At 38.0% G+C, this 18,237-nt stretch overlaps 2 protein-coding genes across 2 annotated transcripts in view; one reads left to right on the forward strand and one right to left on the reverse strand.

The window, feature by feature from the left end:
• Positions 1-548: 548 nt before the first annotated feature.
• LOC126235358 (U3 small nucleolar RNA-interacting protein 2) lies at positions 549-1,991 on the reverse strand. The gene has a single exon (XM_049944084.1). The coding sequence runs from the start codon at positions 1,922-1,924 to the stop codon at positions 578-580; it is 1,347 nt and encodes a 448-aa protein (XP_049800041.1). The 5' UTR covers positions 1,925-1,991; the 3' UTR covers positions 549-577.
• Positions 1,992-2,087: 96 nt separating this feature from the next.
• The window catches only part of LOC126247556 (peptide methionine sulfoxide reductase MsrB-like), a 73,414-nt gene continuing 57,264 nt past the window's right edge, over positions 2,088-18,237 (forward strand). The window contains exon 1 of the mRNA XM_049948491.1: positions 2,088-2,318. Within this exon, the coding sequence (XP_049804448.1) occupies positions 2,198-2,318 (121 nt within the window). The 5' untranslated portion in view covers positions 2,088-2,197. The remainder of the gene's footprint in view (positions 2,319-18,237) is intronic.

Here is an 18,237-nt window from a genome sequence, read left to right on the forward strand (position 1 = left end):
ACTTAAAGCAGTTTATCAAGTTCATCGAGAAATGTTTTTTCGCGACATTTTACTATAACAAACTATAAACAAATTTCATTATTTATTTACTATTCACTAATCAGCCTGCAGATTATCAATAAATGTGATGGAGTTTTGCTGATATGCAGCTATAGTATGCTGCTAATAACGTAGTTAGAAAACTAAAATGAAGACGCTTCATTATCTTCAAGGCAGAAGGAAGTTGATTGCAGTGTAATGTGTGTTAGATATTTATGTACCTACCACTGAGAAAGTACATTCTTAATAAATCATAATTATAAAGTATGATGTATGTTCTTAATAACTCATACTTTTAACAAACTTGTAAACAGCAAAGAGAAAAATGCTAAACTGTGAACTGAGAGTTCTGTTGAACCTGTGGGCAATTTCTAATGTGATAAGGGTCAATATCATTTACACTAAGATCTATTCTAAATGCGCTGTTAACTACAACATCAAATTTTATCTACACAGAAATAAACACATGTATTTGGTCACACTGTTTTTGGAGGAGAAAACAATGTCAGTAAGTTAGAAAATATTTATTATACATAAATTATTCTGTACTAATTAACAGAGGTATTATAAGAATACTATTTTTTGCATCTTTGTTTCTCCACCATCGCCCCAGTCTGTGCTCTTGACCAACTCCAGCAATAAGATAACTACCATCAGGTGTGAAGGCCAGACAGTTAACAAAACCAACCACTAAAATGTCAAACAAATGTTCGAGTGATCTATAGGAATCACCACATCTCCATAATTTCACTGAACCATTACATGAACCTGATGCAACAAGATCACTATTTACATAGGCAGCTGTGCTAGATATCCAGTTTGGTTCAGAATTATCACTAACACCATGTGCCACAGAAACAGAACACAAGGGTTTCTTCTTCATACTTCCCCACAAACAAAGATCGCCATCAGTTCCACACGACAGAAAGTGATCTTCTGTAATCAGTTTCACACATTCTATAGATCCCCTATGTCCATTAAATATGAGCTGAGATTCTTCAACAACTTTCCATATCCTGATAGTGTTGTCTCCGCCACCAGATGTCACAGCTCTGTCAGCAGACAACGCATCTATACTGGTAATGCCGGTTTGATGACCAAAAAGTGTTTCAATATACGACATTTCATCTAAATTCCATATTTTTACTGTTTTATCGTCAGAAGCACTAAAGAGTTGGTGCGTACCCTTCCTAAATGCTAGTCCAGTAACTGCACCACTATGCTTTGAAAACGAATGAAGTAACTGAAATGTATCCGGGCTCCACACATTGATAACTTTGTTTAAGCCGCCGGACACTAAGAATTTCTCATCCGACGAGAGAGCAAGGCACAGAATTGTTGGCTTTCGACTTCCATGAGGCGCATCTTTGCCGCCTTTAAGTGATTTCAGTTTATTTCCTTCCGGAAGTGACCACTTTACTATACCACCGTCTTTAGAGGCCGTGAACATAGCTTTTCCGTCTTGAGAGACGACAACACAAGTAAGGGATAAACTATGTTCTTTACATTTGAGCACCTTCACATCGTCCTTTAAATATCCTTTGTATTTACTAGCAACATTTCTCCTGTACTTATCCGATTTATCTCTAATCTCTTCCTGAAGACGACTTGTTATCACATCCTTATTTACGTCATTTTCTTCTGCACGTTCGCGTTCCCTCTTTTCGATTTCTTCAAGGTAAATTTTAGCAAGGCGTATCTTCTTCTCTTGAGCTGTCTCTCCAATGTCACTTTCAACATCGCTTTTACTACTCTCACTTACTTCATCACTATCTATTTCTTCACTTTCCTTTTTGCGAGGCCGTTTTTTGTCACTGTATTCACCATTAACTTTGTTTCGTTTATTTGACTGCTTTTTTGGTTGAGTTCTTATAAAAAAAGACATTTTACATATCTTCGCACGTTTTCACCACGTGCACAACAGACAACACATACATTCATAACATACACAACCAAAGCTCTCCAACACAGACCTCACACATGGAATTACTTTACAAGTTACAGAGGTGTACTTTGCTTGCAATTTATCCAGAGATCATAGAGTTTAAAATGATGGAGATTTGGGAGAATCTCTGAAGTGATTGCATATTGAAAGATTTGTACATTGGAATGAGGGAATGTTGATGTGAAAAAGAAAAAAAAAATCTGAAGATTAGAAATGGCAGCAAGAGTTGTATTGCGTTGTAATAAGAATGTAGTAGACGTCCTCACTAAAAAATCTTTATTCAACAGCTGCGTGAAATCAATTATTCGTTTGGCTCCACCACTGGCCAATTACAGTGAGTTTGAATTTAAAGGCAGTTTTCCATTTGTTTATTTGTCTAATGAGCGTCACTAGTTTTGTAAACAGTATTTAAAAAACACAGGAAGATACAGCCTACTTATATTTGTACAGGAGACAATATTACGAAGTTTGTGTCAGACATAAATATTAAAATGCTTTATTCCTGAAGAATTTTTTTGTTAATCAGTTTACTTGGAAATAAAGTGAAGACCATAGCAACATAAAAGTCTTATCAAAAACTTTTTAAAGTGTCCGATGCACCGTCGAATACATTTACTAGTTTGAGGGCAAATGCTCATACCCGTTTTTGTTGTGTGACCTGTAATTGGAATGTCTTGTCTTAACAATTGCTCGTGCATAATTGTTTTAACACTCACTGTACACTGGAGAATATTGGTGGAGCTTACCTTAACGGATGCCATGTTGAACAACTGACGGAGAGGAATGCTGCTCTCAGCACATTTGTATCTATTAAACATTTTACTCTTCTGCAGGATAGTACAGGGACCTGATCAAAATATCTCAGGTTGTTAACTTGTTGGCATTAACAAGTGGAGATGTGTGTTAATAAGTGCATATGAACACATGATAATCATCAAAATATGTCTTGTCACTCAAGCTTTCAGTTATGGAGACTTAAGCCACTGTGGCTTGACATGGGTTTGAAGTATTACTCTTGCAAACAAAGTTGACACTTGGCGTGGTGGCTGAAGGGAGTGACTGTAAAGGCATTTGCCAAATACGAGTCCAGTGGCTTAACACCCCATCACCTTGTTCATTCATTTGCATTCTGTAAATTCCTGTGTAGATGACACCTCTCAGGAGTATAGAATAATTCAAGTCGTTCATTGACTGCTTGCTACTTCTGTGAAGTGTACTAACAGTTATGACCCTGCCTTTGTACCATTGTAAATTACGGGTATTAATTTTATATTCCAATTTATTAGTAAAGAAAAACAACTACTTTGAAGGAAAAAGCCTTCTGCTGTCCCTCTTACACTTCTCACGTGGTGTTTTTATCTAGTACTTGACACTATGTATTTACCAGAATGTAGTGGGTCATTGCAGTCTAATCACGAAGCTCATGTCTGCCATCATCTCAGACTTTCATGAAACTTTGCACATTTGCTTATACTTATAACATAAGAACTTTTGCAGAATCTTTTTGCTCTCAGACTAAAACTTTTTTTAATATTAAATTTTAAATGTTGTAATATTCTTATAACTGGGCTCTGCAAGAATGTCGATGCAAAACGGTACTTATCTACGTAAATGCCCATAACTCGGATTTGTGAAGTTCTTTTTATTTTATTTTTTTTATTTTTAAAAAAAAGTTGATGGAAGCACACACTTAACAGACATGTAATTATTTAAGCAGTAAAGTTAGGCCTACAAAGAACAATACAAAAAAAATTATTATTGTCGCTTTCCAGTTTCCAGAAAAAGTACGGACACATTGAAAAATGCTTATATCACATTTCTACAACCTGGTGGGCACTTATAATTGGTCTTAGATGATTCCCGAGATAGTACACATTGTAAAAAATAAAACTGTTAATGAATTTTCTATGAATGGACACAAATAAATCTGAAATCAAAATACTTTGTGTTGTGATAGGAAAAAAAAAATTCTAAGTAAGATCATCCATATCTAACACCAGCTGCCTCAGATTATTATGAAACTTTTTCTACTTGTTACTTTCTGCATGGTAGTAGTCAATGCAGAATTTCTCCACATACTTCATGTAGTTTGAGGGGAAAAAGTAGAAGTATTTTACAAACTTAAAGCCGCAACAGAAGCTTGTCATTTGGATTGCATTACTTCATACAAAAGAAATAATAATAATAACAAAGTATTTTATTTTCAACACATCACTGTCATATTTCCCCAGATGTCACAAAAGGGATGTATCTTTATTGGGAAAAAAATTAATAACTATTCTTGACTTATGGGAATATAGAAAATCGACTTAAGCTGTTGTGGTCCAAACAATGATTTTTAAATATGTAAAACAGTTTTTGACAGCTGACACAAGATTTATTTTTATTGAAACACTTATATTATTTTTAAAAAAAGGAAAAAGAAGAAGCACCCTGAGTTTTGATAGATGTTGGATGTTCATTTGACATATATCACATCATTGTTCAGAAGACCATTCAAATCAGATTATGTAAACTGACAACCTATAGTAAGGCTGCCTCATGAAAGTACAGAGCCAAAAGTTGTAAATTTAATTGAAACATTTTCATTATATGAGTTAACTTTATGTAGGGTGTCAATTATTCTAGCCACTCTAATGTTAACTGAAAATGTACATGTCCAGCAATGAAGATCCATGAAACTAGCAATGAAACTTCTTAACAGCATCTCTGTTTTTAATCCACTGTGACAAATTATATTCTGTTAACTTCACATCTTTTTCATTGAAGTAATATATTCGGCCTAATGATGTTGATTTAGGTACATCAACAGCACATAAAATGTTTTCCAAAGGCACAAAACAAGAGTCTTCCTTCTCAGGCCAAAAGAATGACACCACTGGTCCAGGTGGGTGGAGAAGAAGTAGTTCAACATCTCCTCTTCCATCAGAGACAATTCTGATGAAGGCTAAGTTCCACCTATCATCATGTACAGCTGTTACAAAAGAATTTTGTTGAGGACAAGAGTGTGTCCATTGTGGGGCTTTTCAGTAGAAGTTACTCTTCTAAGATAGGAAGATAGTGGAACTGGAGGAGAAGATTGTTGCCCTTCAGGTGGAACTAGATAAAGTGAACCAAGATCTGGAAAGGTTAAGGGGGGAGAAGGGAAAAGAGAAGTGAGATGTGACAACAGGTTATAGAAGAAATAGGAATAGGGCTTTCTCAGACATTGTTGTTGTGAATGTGGAAAACAGGTTTGATCTGTTGTCACAGTTGGAAACTGATGAGCCACAAGTAGATGTAGGAGTAGATAGTGCACAAAAAACTTTCAAAAAGTGTTTGAAAAGTAAGAAGGCAGAAAAAGTTGTGAAGAAGGAGGAAGTTTTGTTGTTAGGTATTTCACATGGTAGAGATGTTGGTCAACAGTTGCAAGATGAACTAGGGTCAGGTTACCAGGTCACAAGTTTTTTTTTTTTTTAAAAAAAAAGCCTATTGCAAGTCTGGGTCAGGTGATAAAGGATGTAGGATCACTTTGCAAAGGAAGACACTGGTAAGAGTGGGTGGGGTGGGCAACAGCATAGATAGGAACCCTAATTACTCAATTGAATGGGACCTGGTAAAGATAGCTCCAGCAACGATACATACTGGTGTTTGGCGTATGTCTGTTCTGAGCCTCATTTATATTCTTTTGTTTGGAGAGTTAATTTAGAGGTGGAACTGTTGCTTGAATCAGTTATGGGTTCTCATATCGGTGTGGTTCCTGTTGACTCTGTCAGCAGATGGGACTATACTAGGCATGGCCTTCACCTCAACAGGAGTGGGAAGGGAAAACTGTCTTGGCTAATAGCAAATAAGTTAAGGGGGGGGGGGGGCACTGTCACGAGTGGTATAAAGTACCAGTGGTTACAAATGACAGAACAGTATTTTTTAGGGTATGGAGGGCAGAAACAAAAGATGTTCAGAGACAGGCTGAAAATGAAATACAAATTGATAAAACTGCCAACCAGAGAGCAAATTTTAATGTACACAATGCATACAGACAGCCTCTAATTGAAGCTAGAGATTCTCAAAAATTGACAGGAACATTAGTTTCATTCAGTTGTAATTCAGCCAGTGCACAAAATAAGATACCCTTACTGCATCCGAATATCCAAGGACTAAGGGGTAAACTTAATGAGTAGCTTATTTGTGTTGAAGAATTAGAGTTGAGCCAACCAGTTGATATAGTCTGCCTCTCTGAACATCATGTGACCACTGGTGTAGATATGTTAAATGTTACAGGATTCAATTTAGCTTCTTACTTCTGTAGAGTAAATATGGAGAAAGGAGGAGTTGACACATTTTTCAGAAACTGTTTTGAGTCAAGAATAGTGATATTAATAAATTTTGCTCAGAGCAGCACTTAGAAGCTTGTGTAACAGAAGTAGTATTTCATTCATAATAAGTCCTTTATAATAGTAGGTATATACAGATCACCTTCAGGAAATTTTAAGCTCTTCATAAAAAATCTGGAAACTCTGTTGTCCCATCTTACAGTAAAAAATAAGGAAATATTGATTGGTAGTAATTTTCATGTGGATTTATTGAAAAGCTCTGTTAGTGAACAGTTATTGCAGTCAGTAACACTATCATTCAATTTGGTTCCTACTGTAAACTTTGCGAGTAGGATAATGTATATGCTCAGACTGCTATTGATAATACCTTTATAGGCAAATGTAGGGAAAAAAGTTGTGACGAAACCATTAGTATATTGACTATCTGATCATGACAAGCAGCATCTTGTGTTTAATGTTGAAACTTTTCAGGATAAAAAAAAAATCTATTAAATTTGAGTACAGGAGCATAAAAAATAAGTCAAAAATTGAAAAATTCAGGAACTTGCTCAAAGACATGAACTGGGTAGCATGTTTACAATACTTCTGACTCAAATGAAAAATACAAAGCATTAATTAATAAAGTTACCTCCACTTTTGTAAATTTTTTCCCCCTAAATGTAACTCAAATCACACAGAAGTCAAAAAATAAACCATGAATTACACAAGGAATAAAGATAATCATGTGGCACAAAAGGAGACTGTGTCTACTATCTAGGTTGGTTGGTTGGTTGGGGGAAGGAGACCAGACAGCGAGGTCACCGGTCTCATTGGATTAGGGAAGGACGGGGAAGGAAGTCGGCCGTGCCCTTTTGAAAGGAACCATCCCGGCATTTGCCTGGAGCGAGTTAGGGAAATCACGGAAAACCTAAATCAGGATGGCCGGACGCGGGATTGAACCGTCGTCCTCCCGAATGCGAGTCCAGTGTCTAACCACTGCGCCACCTCGCTCGGTTACTATCTAGGAACAGCTCTGATGTTAGCATTATAATGCATTACAAAGAATACTGAAAAATAAACTTGAAGCAGCTTTATTATGAGTAGAGGTAATTACACCGAGCAATAAAATAAAAACTGTATGGGATATAGCGAAGCAAAAGACAGTTGGAGCCAAAATGGAAGAGGAACAGATAGCTCTAAAAATAAATGAGACTTTGGTAACAAGTGCATGTAGTGTTGCAAACCTTTTAAACAGGTACTTCATTTCTGTTACTGACAGCTTTGGGTTATCAGGTTCGGTGAACAGTGCAATGGGCTACCTGAGACCAGTCTTTAAGAATAACTTCAATAAAATGGAAATGATACATGTCCCAAAGAAGAAGCATCCATCATAAAATCCTTAAAATCGAAATAATCTAGTGGGTATGATAACATTTCACTGAAGTTAATCAAAGAGTGCTCATGCAAGTTGAGTTCTGTCTTAAGTTATTTCTGTAATCAATCTCTTATCAGCGGAACATTCCCAGACTGGCTAAAATGTAGTGAAGTTAAGCTTCTTTACAAGAAGGGGGATAAAGAGATTCCATCAACTATCGTCCAATTTCACTTTGCTGACTTTCTCAAAAATATTTGTAAAGCTTGTGTTCAAGTGTCTACTTAAGCTTCTGACTGCAAATAATATATTCTCCAAGTCACAGTGTGGATTTCTTAAGGGTTTTGATATAGAAAAAGCTATTTACACGTACAGTGAGAATGTACTTAATTCATTAGATAATAAATTAGAGGCTACTGGCATTTTCTGTGACCTGTCAAAAGCCTTTGACTGTGTGAGCCACAGCATTCTCTTAAGTAGATTAGAATATTATGGTGTCACCAGCAATGCTGCGAAATGGTTTGAGTCTATCTAACAGGAAACAAAGGGTGTTGCGAAATACCTGTGCAGTAAGCAGTCAGTCCTCATCTGATTGGGAATTAATAACATGTGGTGTTCCTCAAGGTTCCTTCTTGGATCCATTGCTTGTTCTTGTGTGCATTAATGACCTCTCGTCTGTTATATTGCCAGATGCCAAGTTTGTTTTATTTACAGATGATAAAAAAAATTGCAATATGTAGGAGTACAGATTTAGAAATAGCTGCTAATTAAATTTTCGCTGACATTAATAAATGATTTAAAGCTAATTCACTATCATTAAACTCTGAAAAGACCCACTATATGCAGTTCAGAATGTCTAAGAAATTTCCTTCCAGCATGTGTATAATGTATAAAGACATGCAGATTGAAGAGATTGACAGTGTTAAATTTCTGGGATTACAAGAATTGCTTAAGCACGTAAACAAGTCTGCATTTGCAGTGAGAATGATGTCAAATGTAGGAGATATAAATGTAAAAAACCTTGCATACGTTTCTTACTTTCGTTCTATTATGTCATAAGGGATCATATTATGGGGTAACTCATCAAACCGAGCAAAACATTTGTGTTGTAAATTCAAGAACGTCATGTAGAACCTGTTCAAGGCACTTTGTATTCTAACCACTGCTTCTTAGTATATTAATTCCTTAATAAAATTTGTTGGAAGTAATATATCGCTATTTCCAACCAATAGCTCAATACATAGTATCAATAGTAGGAATAAGAACAATCTACATGAAGACCTAAACTCACTTACTTTGGTCCAATATTCAGGAACACACATTTTCAATAAATTGCCAGCAACCATTAAAAACTCGGTTTCCGGTGAAGCACAGTTTCAACAGAGTTTGAAAGACTTTTTGATAGGCAGCTCCTTCTATTCTATAGATGAACGCCTTAACAGAGACTGTTAGGCTAGCTTAAGTAAAAATGTCTGTTAGGTTTCAGTTTTGACAGCACTTGGTCACAACAGTCAAGATAGGTATTTTGTGTGTGATAAATTTATTAATAGTGCACAACAATGTTTCATTGTGACAGCATATTAATTCTGTAAATATTAAGTGTTCCAGTTTACTGTATTGTATTCACCTATTTTGACAATCGCCTGGCAAATGATTGGGGTGGTAAGTATTATATTCAAATGTTTTACGTTTTTTATATTATACTTTCCGACATGTCTCACACTCATGAGAATCATCTCATTTTTTGGGTCTATGGAATGAAAGAATCACAAGAAAGTGGTTTGCAATGGTGAAAATTCCTGGTACCAGGTATTGTGCGGGTTGTCGAAAATCTCTTCTCAAGCTTCTTGCGTAGGAAACCTACATCGACTTTCTCTAAGAAGTGTAAAAAATATTTTTCAATATTAGCTTAGCAGAAATCGTAAATCCAGATGCAGTTGTTATTTGTGCATCTAGTTGAAGACTAGCTCTTCTCTATATATGTTATATAGTTCCTCTCAAACCATCTCAGGCAGATTTACCATGACTAGTAGCAAAAAAAGGAATTCTCAGCAACAGTAGAAAAATCATTTTTTGTGCTCACAAATTTTTAAAGCTTTTTCTATTCTTATGTTGAGCAGCACACCCATCAATGAAATAATGCACTTTCTCCTCTTGTCATCAAATTTTTCTTCTCTACGGTCAGAATCTTCAATACTGCAAACTAGTTCCCGCACACTTTTCTTTCCAAAACATGTCTTACTTTTTCTAGCTTCTTTTTGCGCTATGAAACCTTGCTGTGATTTGGAATTGAGAGAAGTCTTAAGGGAGATCACCCCAAATAATGTAAAGTTTTATTTGCATCCTCAGTACTTTGTCTTTTTAGTACTGATTCATGAAATGTCACCTGTGGATCATCTGCATCACTTTTATTTCTGTCATGGATGTTAGCTTTCTGGTCACAAATCTTACAACATGTTGTGCACAGTATTTGGCCTGGTTTTACATTGATTCTTTTAGCACTTAATATTTTAGACAAAGAGAAGCAAACTGACCTCAAAGATTTTTTTACTGTTTGTGTGTGTGTGTGTGTTTTTTTGAAAGGATCACAACAAGCTCTTTGATGACATTCAAAAACTTTTAAGTAATAGTATCTGTGATGTCCATATGTTGTAGCATTTTCTTGATCTTGTGGAAAGCTTATATTGGATTGCAGCAATATCAAATCTCAATGGTCTTCTCCCAGCTCTTTTATTTTTTGTAGTGTTTTTACTAACATATGGGTTGAAAAATGACATGGTGTTTTTAGTAATTTTCCAACAGTGCATGAATTCACATTAACTGAGCACTAATTCACTTAAAACATACTTTATACAAGTGGAATGATAGGGCTGCACCACAAACGGATATGACCTGTCTCACAGAAAGACAAAGAACAACTGAGGCCAAATAATTGTTGCATGCCAGTTATTCTCAACAATGAATTTCAGCAATTGCAGCATTGTTTTCATGCCTATGAAGGTTTCAAACAAGCTACTGCTCTCTAAGACCACTTTTTTATCACTGTGAGCAGGTGATTGGCTGAAACATAAATCATACAATTATAGTCTAAAAAATTACTGAATTGGTCAAATGAAAGGAAATAAATGTTCTCACTTAGAAGTTAAATTGCCTGCCTAGAATGAGTTATACTTCAATATGCTAATTTGATACTCTTGCATCTGAGGCAGTGATACAGTGTGTGGATGAGCTTGCTTAAAATGAATGACCCATTTGCATCACAGCAAAAAGTATTTTGATTTCAGGTGTGTGTGTTGATTAACAGAAGACCAATTAAAATTTTTATTTTATTAGAAATCTTACAATCTAGGGGATTATTTAAGACCAAAATCAAGTTCCCAGCAGGTTGCAGAAATGCGATTCAAGCATTCTTCCACATCCTCACAATTTTGTTGAAATAGAAAATTGACATACATTAATAATTTTTAAAAATTTTCTTTGTAACTGGGCGTTGTTAACTATATGCCTTACTTAACTTCTGAAAAAAATTAAAAATCAAAAACTTCATAAACACCTGAGTTATGGGCATTTATGTGAATAAGTACCAGTTTTCATTGACATTTTTGCAGAGCCCAGTTATCACAATATCATTACATTTAAAATTCGATATAAAATAAAACTGTAGTGTGAGATCAAAAAGATTTTGCAGAAGTTCCTAAGTAAAATGTAAAAGTTGTGTGACTAGGGCCTCCAGTCGGCTAGACAATTCGCTGGGTCCAAGTCTTTTGATTTGACACCACTTCGGCGACTTGCGCGTCGATGGGGATGAAGTGATGATGATTAGGACAACACAACAACCAGTCCCTGAGAGGAGAAAATCTCCAGCCCAACCGGGAATTGAACCCGGGCCCTTAGGACTGACATTCTGTCATGCTGACCACTCAGCTACCGGGGGCGGAGAGTTCCTATGTTATAAGTATAAGAAAATGTGCAAAGTTTTGTGAAAATCTGAGATAGAGAGGTACAAATCCTTTAATTATTGTGTGTTTTGATGTGGAATGACCGTAACTTTAATGATGTAGGAGAATGTGTGGTTCCTGATGAGGGGCAGCAGCTTTTTCAGTAGTTGCAGAGGCAACAGTCTGGATGATTGACTGATATGGCCTTGTAACATCAACCAAAACAGCTTTGTTGTGCTGGTACTGGGAACGGCTGAAAGCAAGGGGAACTACAGCAGTAATTTTTCCCTAGGGCATGCAGCATTACTGTATAGTTAAATAGTGATGGCGTCCTCTTGGGTAAAATATTTCAGAGGTAAAAAGTCCCCCATTCAGATCTCTGGGCAGGGACTACTCAGGAGGATGTTATCAGGAGAAAGACAACTAGCATTCTATGGATCGGAGCATGGAATGTCAGATCCCATAATCAGGCATGTAGGTTAGAAAATTTAAAAAGCGAAATGGATAGGTTACAGTCTGATATAGTTGGAATTAGTGAAGTTCGGTGGCAGGAAGAACAAGGCTTCTGGTCAGGTGAATACAGGGTTATAAATACGAAATCAAATAAGGGTAATGCAAGGGTTGGTTTAATAATGAGTAAAAAAAATAGGAACAGAGATAGGCTACTATGAACAACATAGTGAACGCGTTATTGTTGTCAAGATAGACATGAAGCCCATGCCTACCACAATAGTACAAGTTTATATGCCAACTAGCTCCGCAGATGACAAAGAGATTGAAGAAATGTATGATGGGATAAAAGAAATTATTCAAACAATGGAAAATCCAGGATGGAATGTAACAATACGAGAAAAGGGAAGTTGCTCCTCACCATATAGCGGAGATGCTGATTCGCGATAGGCACAATAAAAAGATTCACACAATCATAGCTTTCGTCCATTAAGGCCTCTGTCAGCAGTAGACACACATACACACACGCGCACACACACACACACATGCAAGCGCAACTTGCACACACGTCTGCAGTCTCAGTGCTGCAACTACAATGTGAGCAGCAGCACCAGTGCATGATGGGAGTGGCAACTGCATGGGGGTAAGGAGGAGGCTGGGGCAGGAAAGAGGAGGGTTAGTAAGGTGGGAGTGGCGGACAGTGAAGTGTTGTAGTTTAGACAGAGGGCAGGAGAGAAGTTGCAGAGGGGGGAGGGGGTAAGTAGCGGAAAGGAGAGAAATAAAAATAAAAATAAATTAAAAGACTGGGTGTGGCGGTGAAATGATGGCTGTGTAGTGCTGGAATGGGAACAGGGAGGGGGCTGGATGGGTGAGGACAGCGACTAACGAAGGTTGAGGCCAGGAGGGTTACGGGAATGTGGGAAGTATTGCAGGGAAAGTTCCACCTGCTCAATTCAGATAAGCTGGTGTTGGTGGGAAGGATCCATATGGCACAGGCTGTGAAGCAGTCATTGAGATGAGGGGTATCATGTTTGGCAGCATGTTCAGCAACAGGGTGGTCCACTTGTTTGTTGGCCACAGTTTGTCGGCGGCCATTCATGCGAACAGACAGAAATTATTCAGATAGTTAAGGGGATGAAAATTTAATAGTCCTGGGGGACTGGAATTTGATAGTAGGAAAAGAGAAGGAAAAGTGGTAGGCAAATATGAACTAGGGGTAAGGAATGAAAGAGGAAGCCGCCTGGTAGAATTTTGCACAGAGCATAACCTAATCATAGCTAACACTTGGTTTAAGACTCATGAAAGAAGTTTGTGTACGTGGAAGGGGCCTGGAGACACAGGAAGGTTTCAGATAGATTATATAATGGTAAGACAGAGATTTATGAACCAGCTTTTAAGTTGTAAGGCATTTCCTGGGTCAGATGTGGACTCTGACCACAATTTATTGGTTATGAACTGCAAATTAAAACTGAAGAAACTGCAAAAAGGTAGTAATTTAAGGAGATGGGACCTGGATGAACCCAAAGAACCAGAGGTTGTAGAGGGTTTCAGAGATAGCATTAGGGAACGGTTGACAAGAACAGGGGAAAAGAAGTATGGCAGAAGAAGAATGGGTAACTTTGAGAGATGAAATAGTGAATGCAGCAGAGGATCAAGTGAGTAAAAAGATGAAAGCTAGTAGAAATCCTTGGGTAATTGATGAGATACAGAATTTAATTGATGAAAGGAGAAAATATAAAAACGCAGTAAATGAAGCAGGCACAAAGGAGTACAAACATCTCAAAAATGAAATTGATAGGAAGTGCAAAATGGATAAGCAGGAATGGCCAGAGGACAAATGCAAGGATGTAGAGGCATATATCATGAGGGGTAAGATAGATACTGCTTACAGGAAAATTAAAGATACCTTTGGAGAAAAGAGAACCACCTGTATGAATATCAAGAGCTGATGGAAACCAGTCCTAAGCAAAGAAGAGAAAGCAGAAACGTGGAAGGAGTATATACTCACATTAAAAAAAAAAAAAAAGTTTTGCATCACCCCGGTTCCCAGAACTCCTGAAGACAGATGTTGACCGTGGATGTTGTATTACAGACACAGTCCCATTGACTGTTCAGAGATGTCACTAAGCCCGCTCAAAGAGGTAAACAAGCATGCATGAGCAGCGCCCATTAGACAAAGGGGATCCGACAGCTGATCAGTTCCAGTCATTTCACCAGGAAGGAGGTGCACGGCTTGTGTTGTCTGTAGTTCAACCATTTCTACCTGGTCAATACCACGGTTTGATCACGTCCGCATTGTCAGTTCGTGCCAGAAAGGGCTCTCAACTAGCGAAGTGTCCAGATGTCTCGGAGTGAATGGAGAAGATACAGAGTGACAGGAACTGTCGATGCCATGCCTCGCTCAGGCCGCCCAAGGTCTACTACTACAGTGGGTTACCGCTACTTACTGATTATGGCTCGGAGGAATCTTGACTGCAACGCCACCATGTTGAACAATGTTTTTCATGCAGCCACAGGATGCTGTGTTGTGACTCAAACTGTGCACAATAGGCCGCATGATGCGCAACTTCACTCCTGACGTCCATGGCGAGGTCCATCTTTGCAACCATGACACCATGCAGTGTGGTACAGATGGACCCAACAACATGCCGAATGGACCGCTCAGGATTGGCATCACGTTCTCTTCACTGGTGAGTGTTACATTCGCCTTCAACAAGACAACCTTCAGAGACGTGTTTGGAGGTAACCCAGTCAGGATGAACACCTTAGACACACTGTCAGTGCGCGCAGCAAGGTGGAGGTTTCCTGCTGTTTTGGGGTGACATTATGTGGGGCTGAAAGATGTCGCTGCTGCTAGTGGAAGGCATCATAACGGCTGTACGATACATGAATGCCATCCTCCAACCGATAGTGCAACCATATCAGCAGCATATTGGCGAGGCATTCGTCTTCATGGACGACAATTCATGACCCCATCATGCAAATCTTGTGAATGACTTCCTTCAGGGTAGCGAGATCGCTGTACTAGAGTGTCCAGCATGTTCTACAAACGTGAATCCTATCAAACATGCCTGGGATAGATTGAAAATGGCTGTTTATGGACGATGTGACCCACCAACCACTCCGAGGCATCTACGCTGAATCGCTGTTGAGGAGTGGGACAATCTGGCCCAACAGTGCTTTTATGAACTTGTGGATAGTATGCCATGACAAATACAAGCATGCACTAATGCAAGAGGACGTGCTACTGGATATTAGAGGTACCGGTGTGTACAGCAATCTGGACCACCACTTCTGAAGGTCTCGCTGTATGTTGGTACAATATGCAATGTGTGGTTTTCATGAGAAATAAAAAGGGAGGAAATGATGTTTATGTTGGTATTTCTCTTCCAATTTTTCTGTAAAGGTTCTGGGACTCACGGAAACCGAGTTGATGCAAAACTTTTTTTGATGTGTGTAGAAGGTATATACAAGGGCAATGTACTTGAGGGCAATATTATGGAAATTGAAGAGGATATAGATGAAGATGAAATGGGAGATAAGATATTATGAGATGAATTTGATTGAGCACTGAAAGACCTAAGTTGAAACAAGGCACCAGGAGTAGACAACATTCCATTGGAACTACTGATAGCCTTGGGAGAGCCAGCCATGACTATCATCTGGTGAGCAAGATGTATGAGACAGGCGAAACACCCTCAGACTTCAAGAAGAATATAATAATTGGAATCCCAAAGAAAGCAGGTGCTGACAGGTATGAAAATTACCGAACTATCAGTTTAATAAGTTACAGCTGCAAAATTCTAACATGAATTCTTTACAGGTGAATGGAAAAACTGGTAGAAGCCAACCTCGGGGAAGATCAGGCAATACTGACCCTACGACATATCTTAGAAGATAGATAAAGGAAAAGCAAACCTGTGTTTCTAGCTTTGTAGACTTAGAGAAAGCTTTTGATAATGTTGAATGGAATATGTTATTTCAAATTCTGAAGGGACCAATAGGCTATTTACAATTTGTACAAAAACCAGACGGTAGTTATAAGAGTTGAGGGGCATGAAAGGGAAGCAGTGGTTGCGAAGGGAGTGAGACAGGCTTGTAGCCTATCCCCGATGTTATTCAATCTGTATATTGAGCAAGCAGTAAAGGAAACAAAAGAAGAATTTGGAGTAGGAATTAAAATCCAGGAAGAAGAAATAAAAACTTGGAGGTTTGCCAATGACATTGTAATTTTGTCAGTGACAGCAAAGGACTTGGAAGAGCAGTTGAACAGAATGGACAGTGTCTTGAAAGAAGGATATAAGGCGAACATCAACAAGAGTAAAATGAGGATAATGGAATGTAATTGAGTTAAATCGGATGATGTCGATGAAATTAGATTAGGAAATGAGACACTTAAAAGTAGTAAAGGAGTTTTGCTATTTGGGGAGCAAAATAACAGATGATGGTCGAAGTAGAAAGGATATAAAATGTAGGCTTGCTATGGCAAGGAAATCGTTTCTGAAGAAGAGAAATTTGTTAACATCGAGGATAGATTCAAGTGTCAGGAAGTCTTTCCTGAAAGTATTTGTATGGAGTGTAGCCATGTATGGAAGTGAAACATGGACGATAAATAGTTAAGAGAAGAAGAGAATAGAAGCTTTTGAAATGTGGTGCTACAGAAGAATGTTGAAGATTAGATGTGTTGATCACATAACGAATGAGGAGGTACTGAGAAGAATTGGGGAGAAAAAGGAATTTGTGGCACAACTTGACTATAAGAAGGCTTCAGCTGATACGACACGTTCTGAGGCAGCAAGGGATCAACAGCTTAGCACTGGAGTGAAGCTTGAAGAGTAAAAATCATAGAGGGGGACCAAGAGATGAATACACTAAGCAGATTCAGAAGGATGTAGGTTGCAGTATTTACTCAGAGATGATGAAGCTTGCACAGGATAGAGTAGCATGGAGAGCTGCATCAAACCAGTCTCTGGACACAAAAGTGAAGCAACTGTTAGAAAAATGATCTCAGCACTGTGTTAACTATGAAGTAATGCTCTACAGGTTCACATTATTTGCGCTAATGACAGCTAAATTGAACCAAATAACTTTGAAGGAGATCTGCTACATTGAAAAAAGGTGTTGCTTTCTCAGTAATTGTAAATAACTTAATATTTACATGAAAATATTTCAAAGAAAATATTTACCTGGATCATGAACAGTGGAGGATTTTGTTCAATACACTACTGCTTATGGTGCAGCTTTCAGCTTTGCAATTAAAAATAGTGCCACTTGCCACACAGCTAACAGAATTATCCAGTCCTTGAATTACAGTGGTTCACAAAAGTTTCACTTTTTATTTTTTACAGAAGTGAAAGTAGCCTTGCTTTATAGATTTAGATGTGCTGTACAAGGATATCGAGAAAATTGTTTCCTAGCTCAGGGTTACAAGTAAATAAGTTGTTTACATTTCACAATCACACTTCTGGGACATCGTAAAAGTTATATGCGAAATTGTAAGACATTTCCAGGGGCAGATGGGGACTCTGACCACAATCTATTGGTTATGAACTGTAGAGTAAAGCTGAAGAAACTGCAAAAAGGTGGGAATGTAAAGAGATGGGACCTGGATAAACTGAAAGAACCAGAGGTTGTACAGAGTTTCAGGGAGAGCATAAGAGAACAATCGACAGGAATGGGGGAAAGAAATACAGTAGAAGAAGAATGGGTAGCTTTGAAGGATGAAATAGTGAAGGCAGCAGAGGATCAAGTAGGTAAAAAGAAGAGGGCTAGTAGAAAAACTTGGGTAACAGAAGAGATAATTTAATTGATGAAAGGAGAAAATACAAAAATGCAGTAAATGAAGCAGACAAAAAGGAATACAAATGTCTCAAAAATGAGATCGACAGGAAGTGCAAAATGGCTAAGCAGGGATGGCTGGAGGACAAATGTAAGGATGTAGAGGCTACTCTCACTAGGGGTAAGATAGATACTGCCTACAGGAAAATTGAAGAGACCTTTGGAGAAAAGAGAGCCACTTGTATGAATATCAAGAGCTCAGATGGAAACCCAGTTCTAAGCAAACAAGGGAAAGCAGAAAGGTGGAAGGAGTATATAGAGGGTCTATACAGGGGCGATGTTCTTGAGGACAATATTATGGAAATGGAAGAGGAGGTAGATGAAGGTGAAATGGGAGATATGATACTGCGTGAAGAGTTTGAC

The sequence above is a fragment of the Schistocerca nitens genome, chromosome 1 (assembly GCF_023898315.1).
Source record: "Schistocerca nitens isolate TAMUIC-IGC-003100 chromosome 1, iqSchNite1.1, whole genome shotgun sequence".
Taxonomy (NCBI): domain Eukaryota; kingdom Metazoa; phylum Arthropoda; class Insecta; order Orthoptera; family Acrididae; genus Schistocerca; species Schistocerca nitens.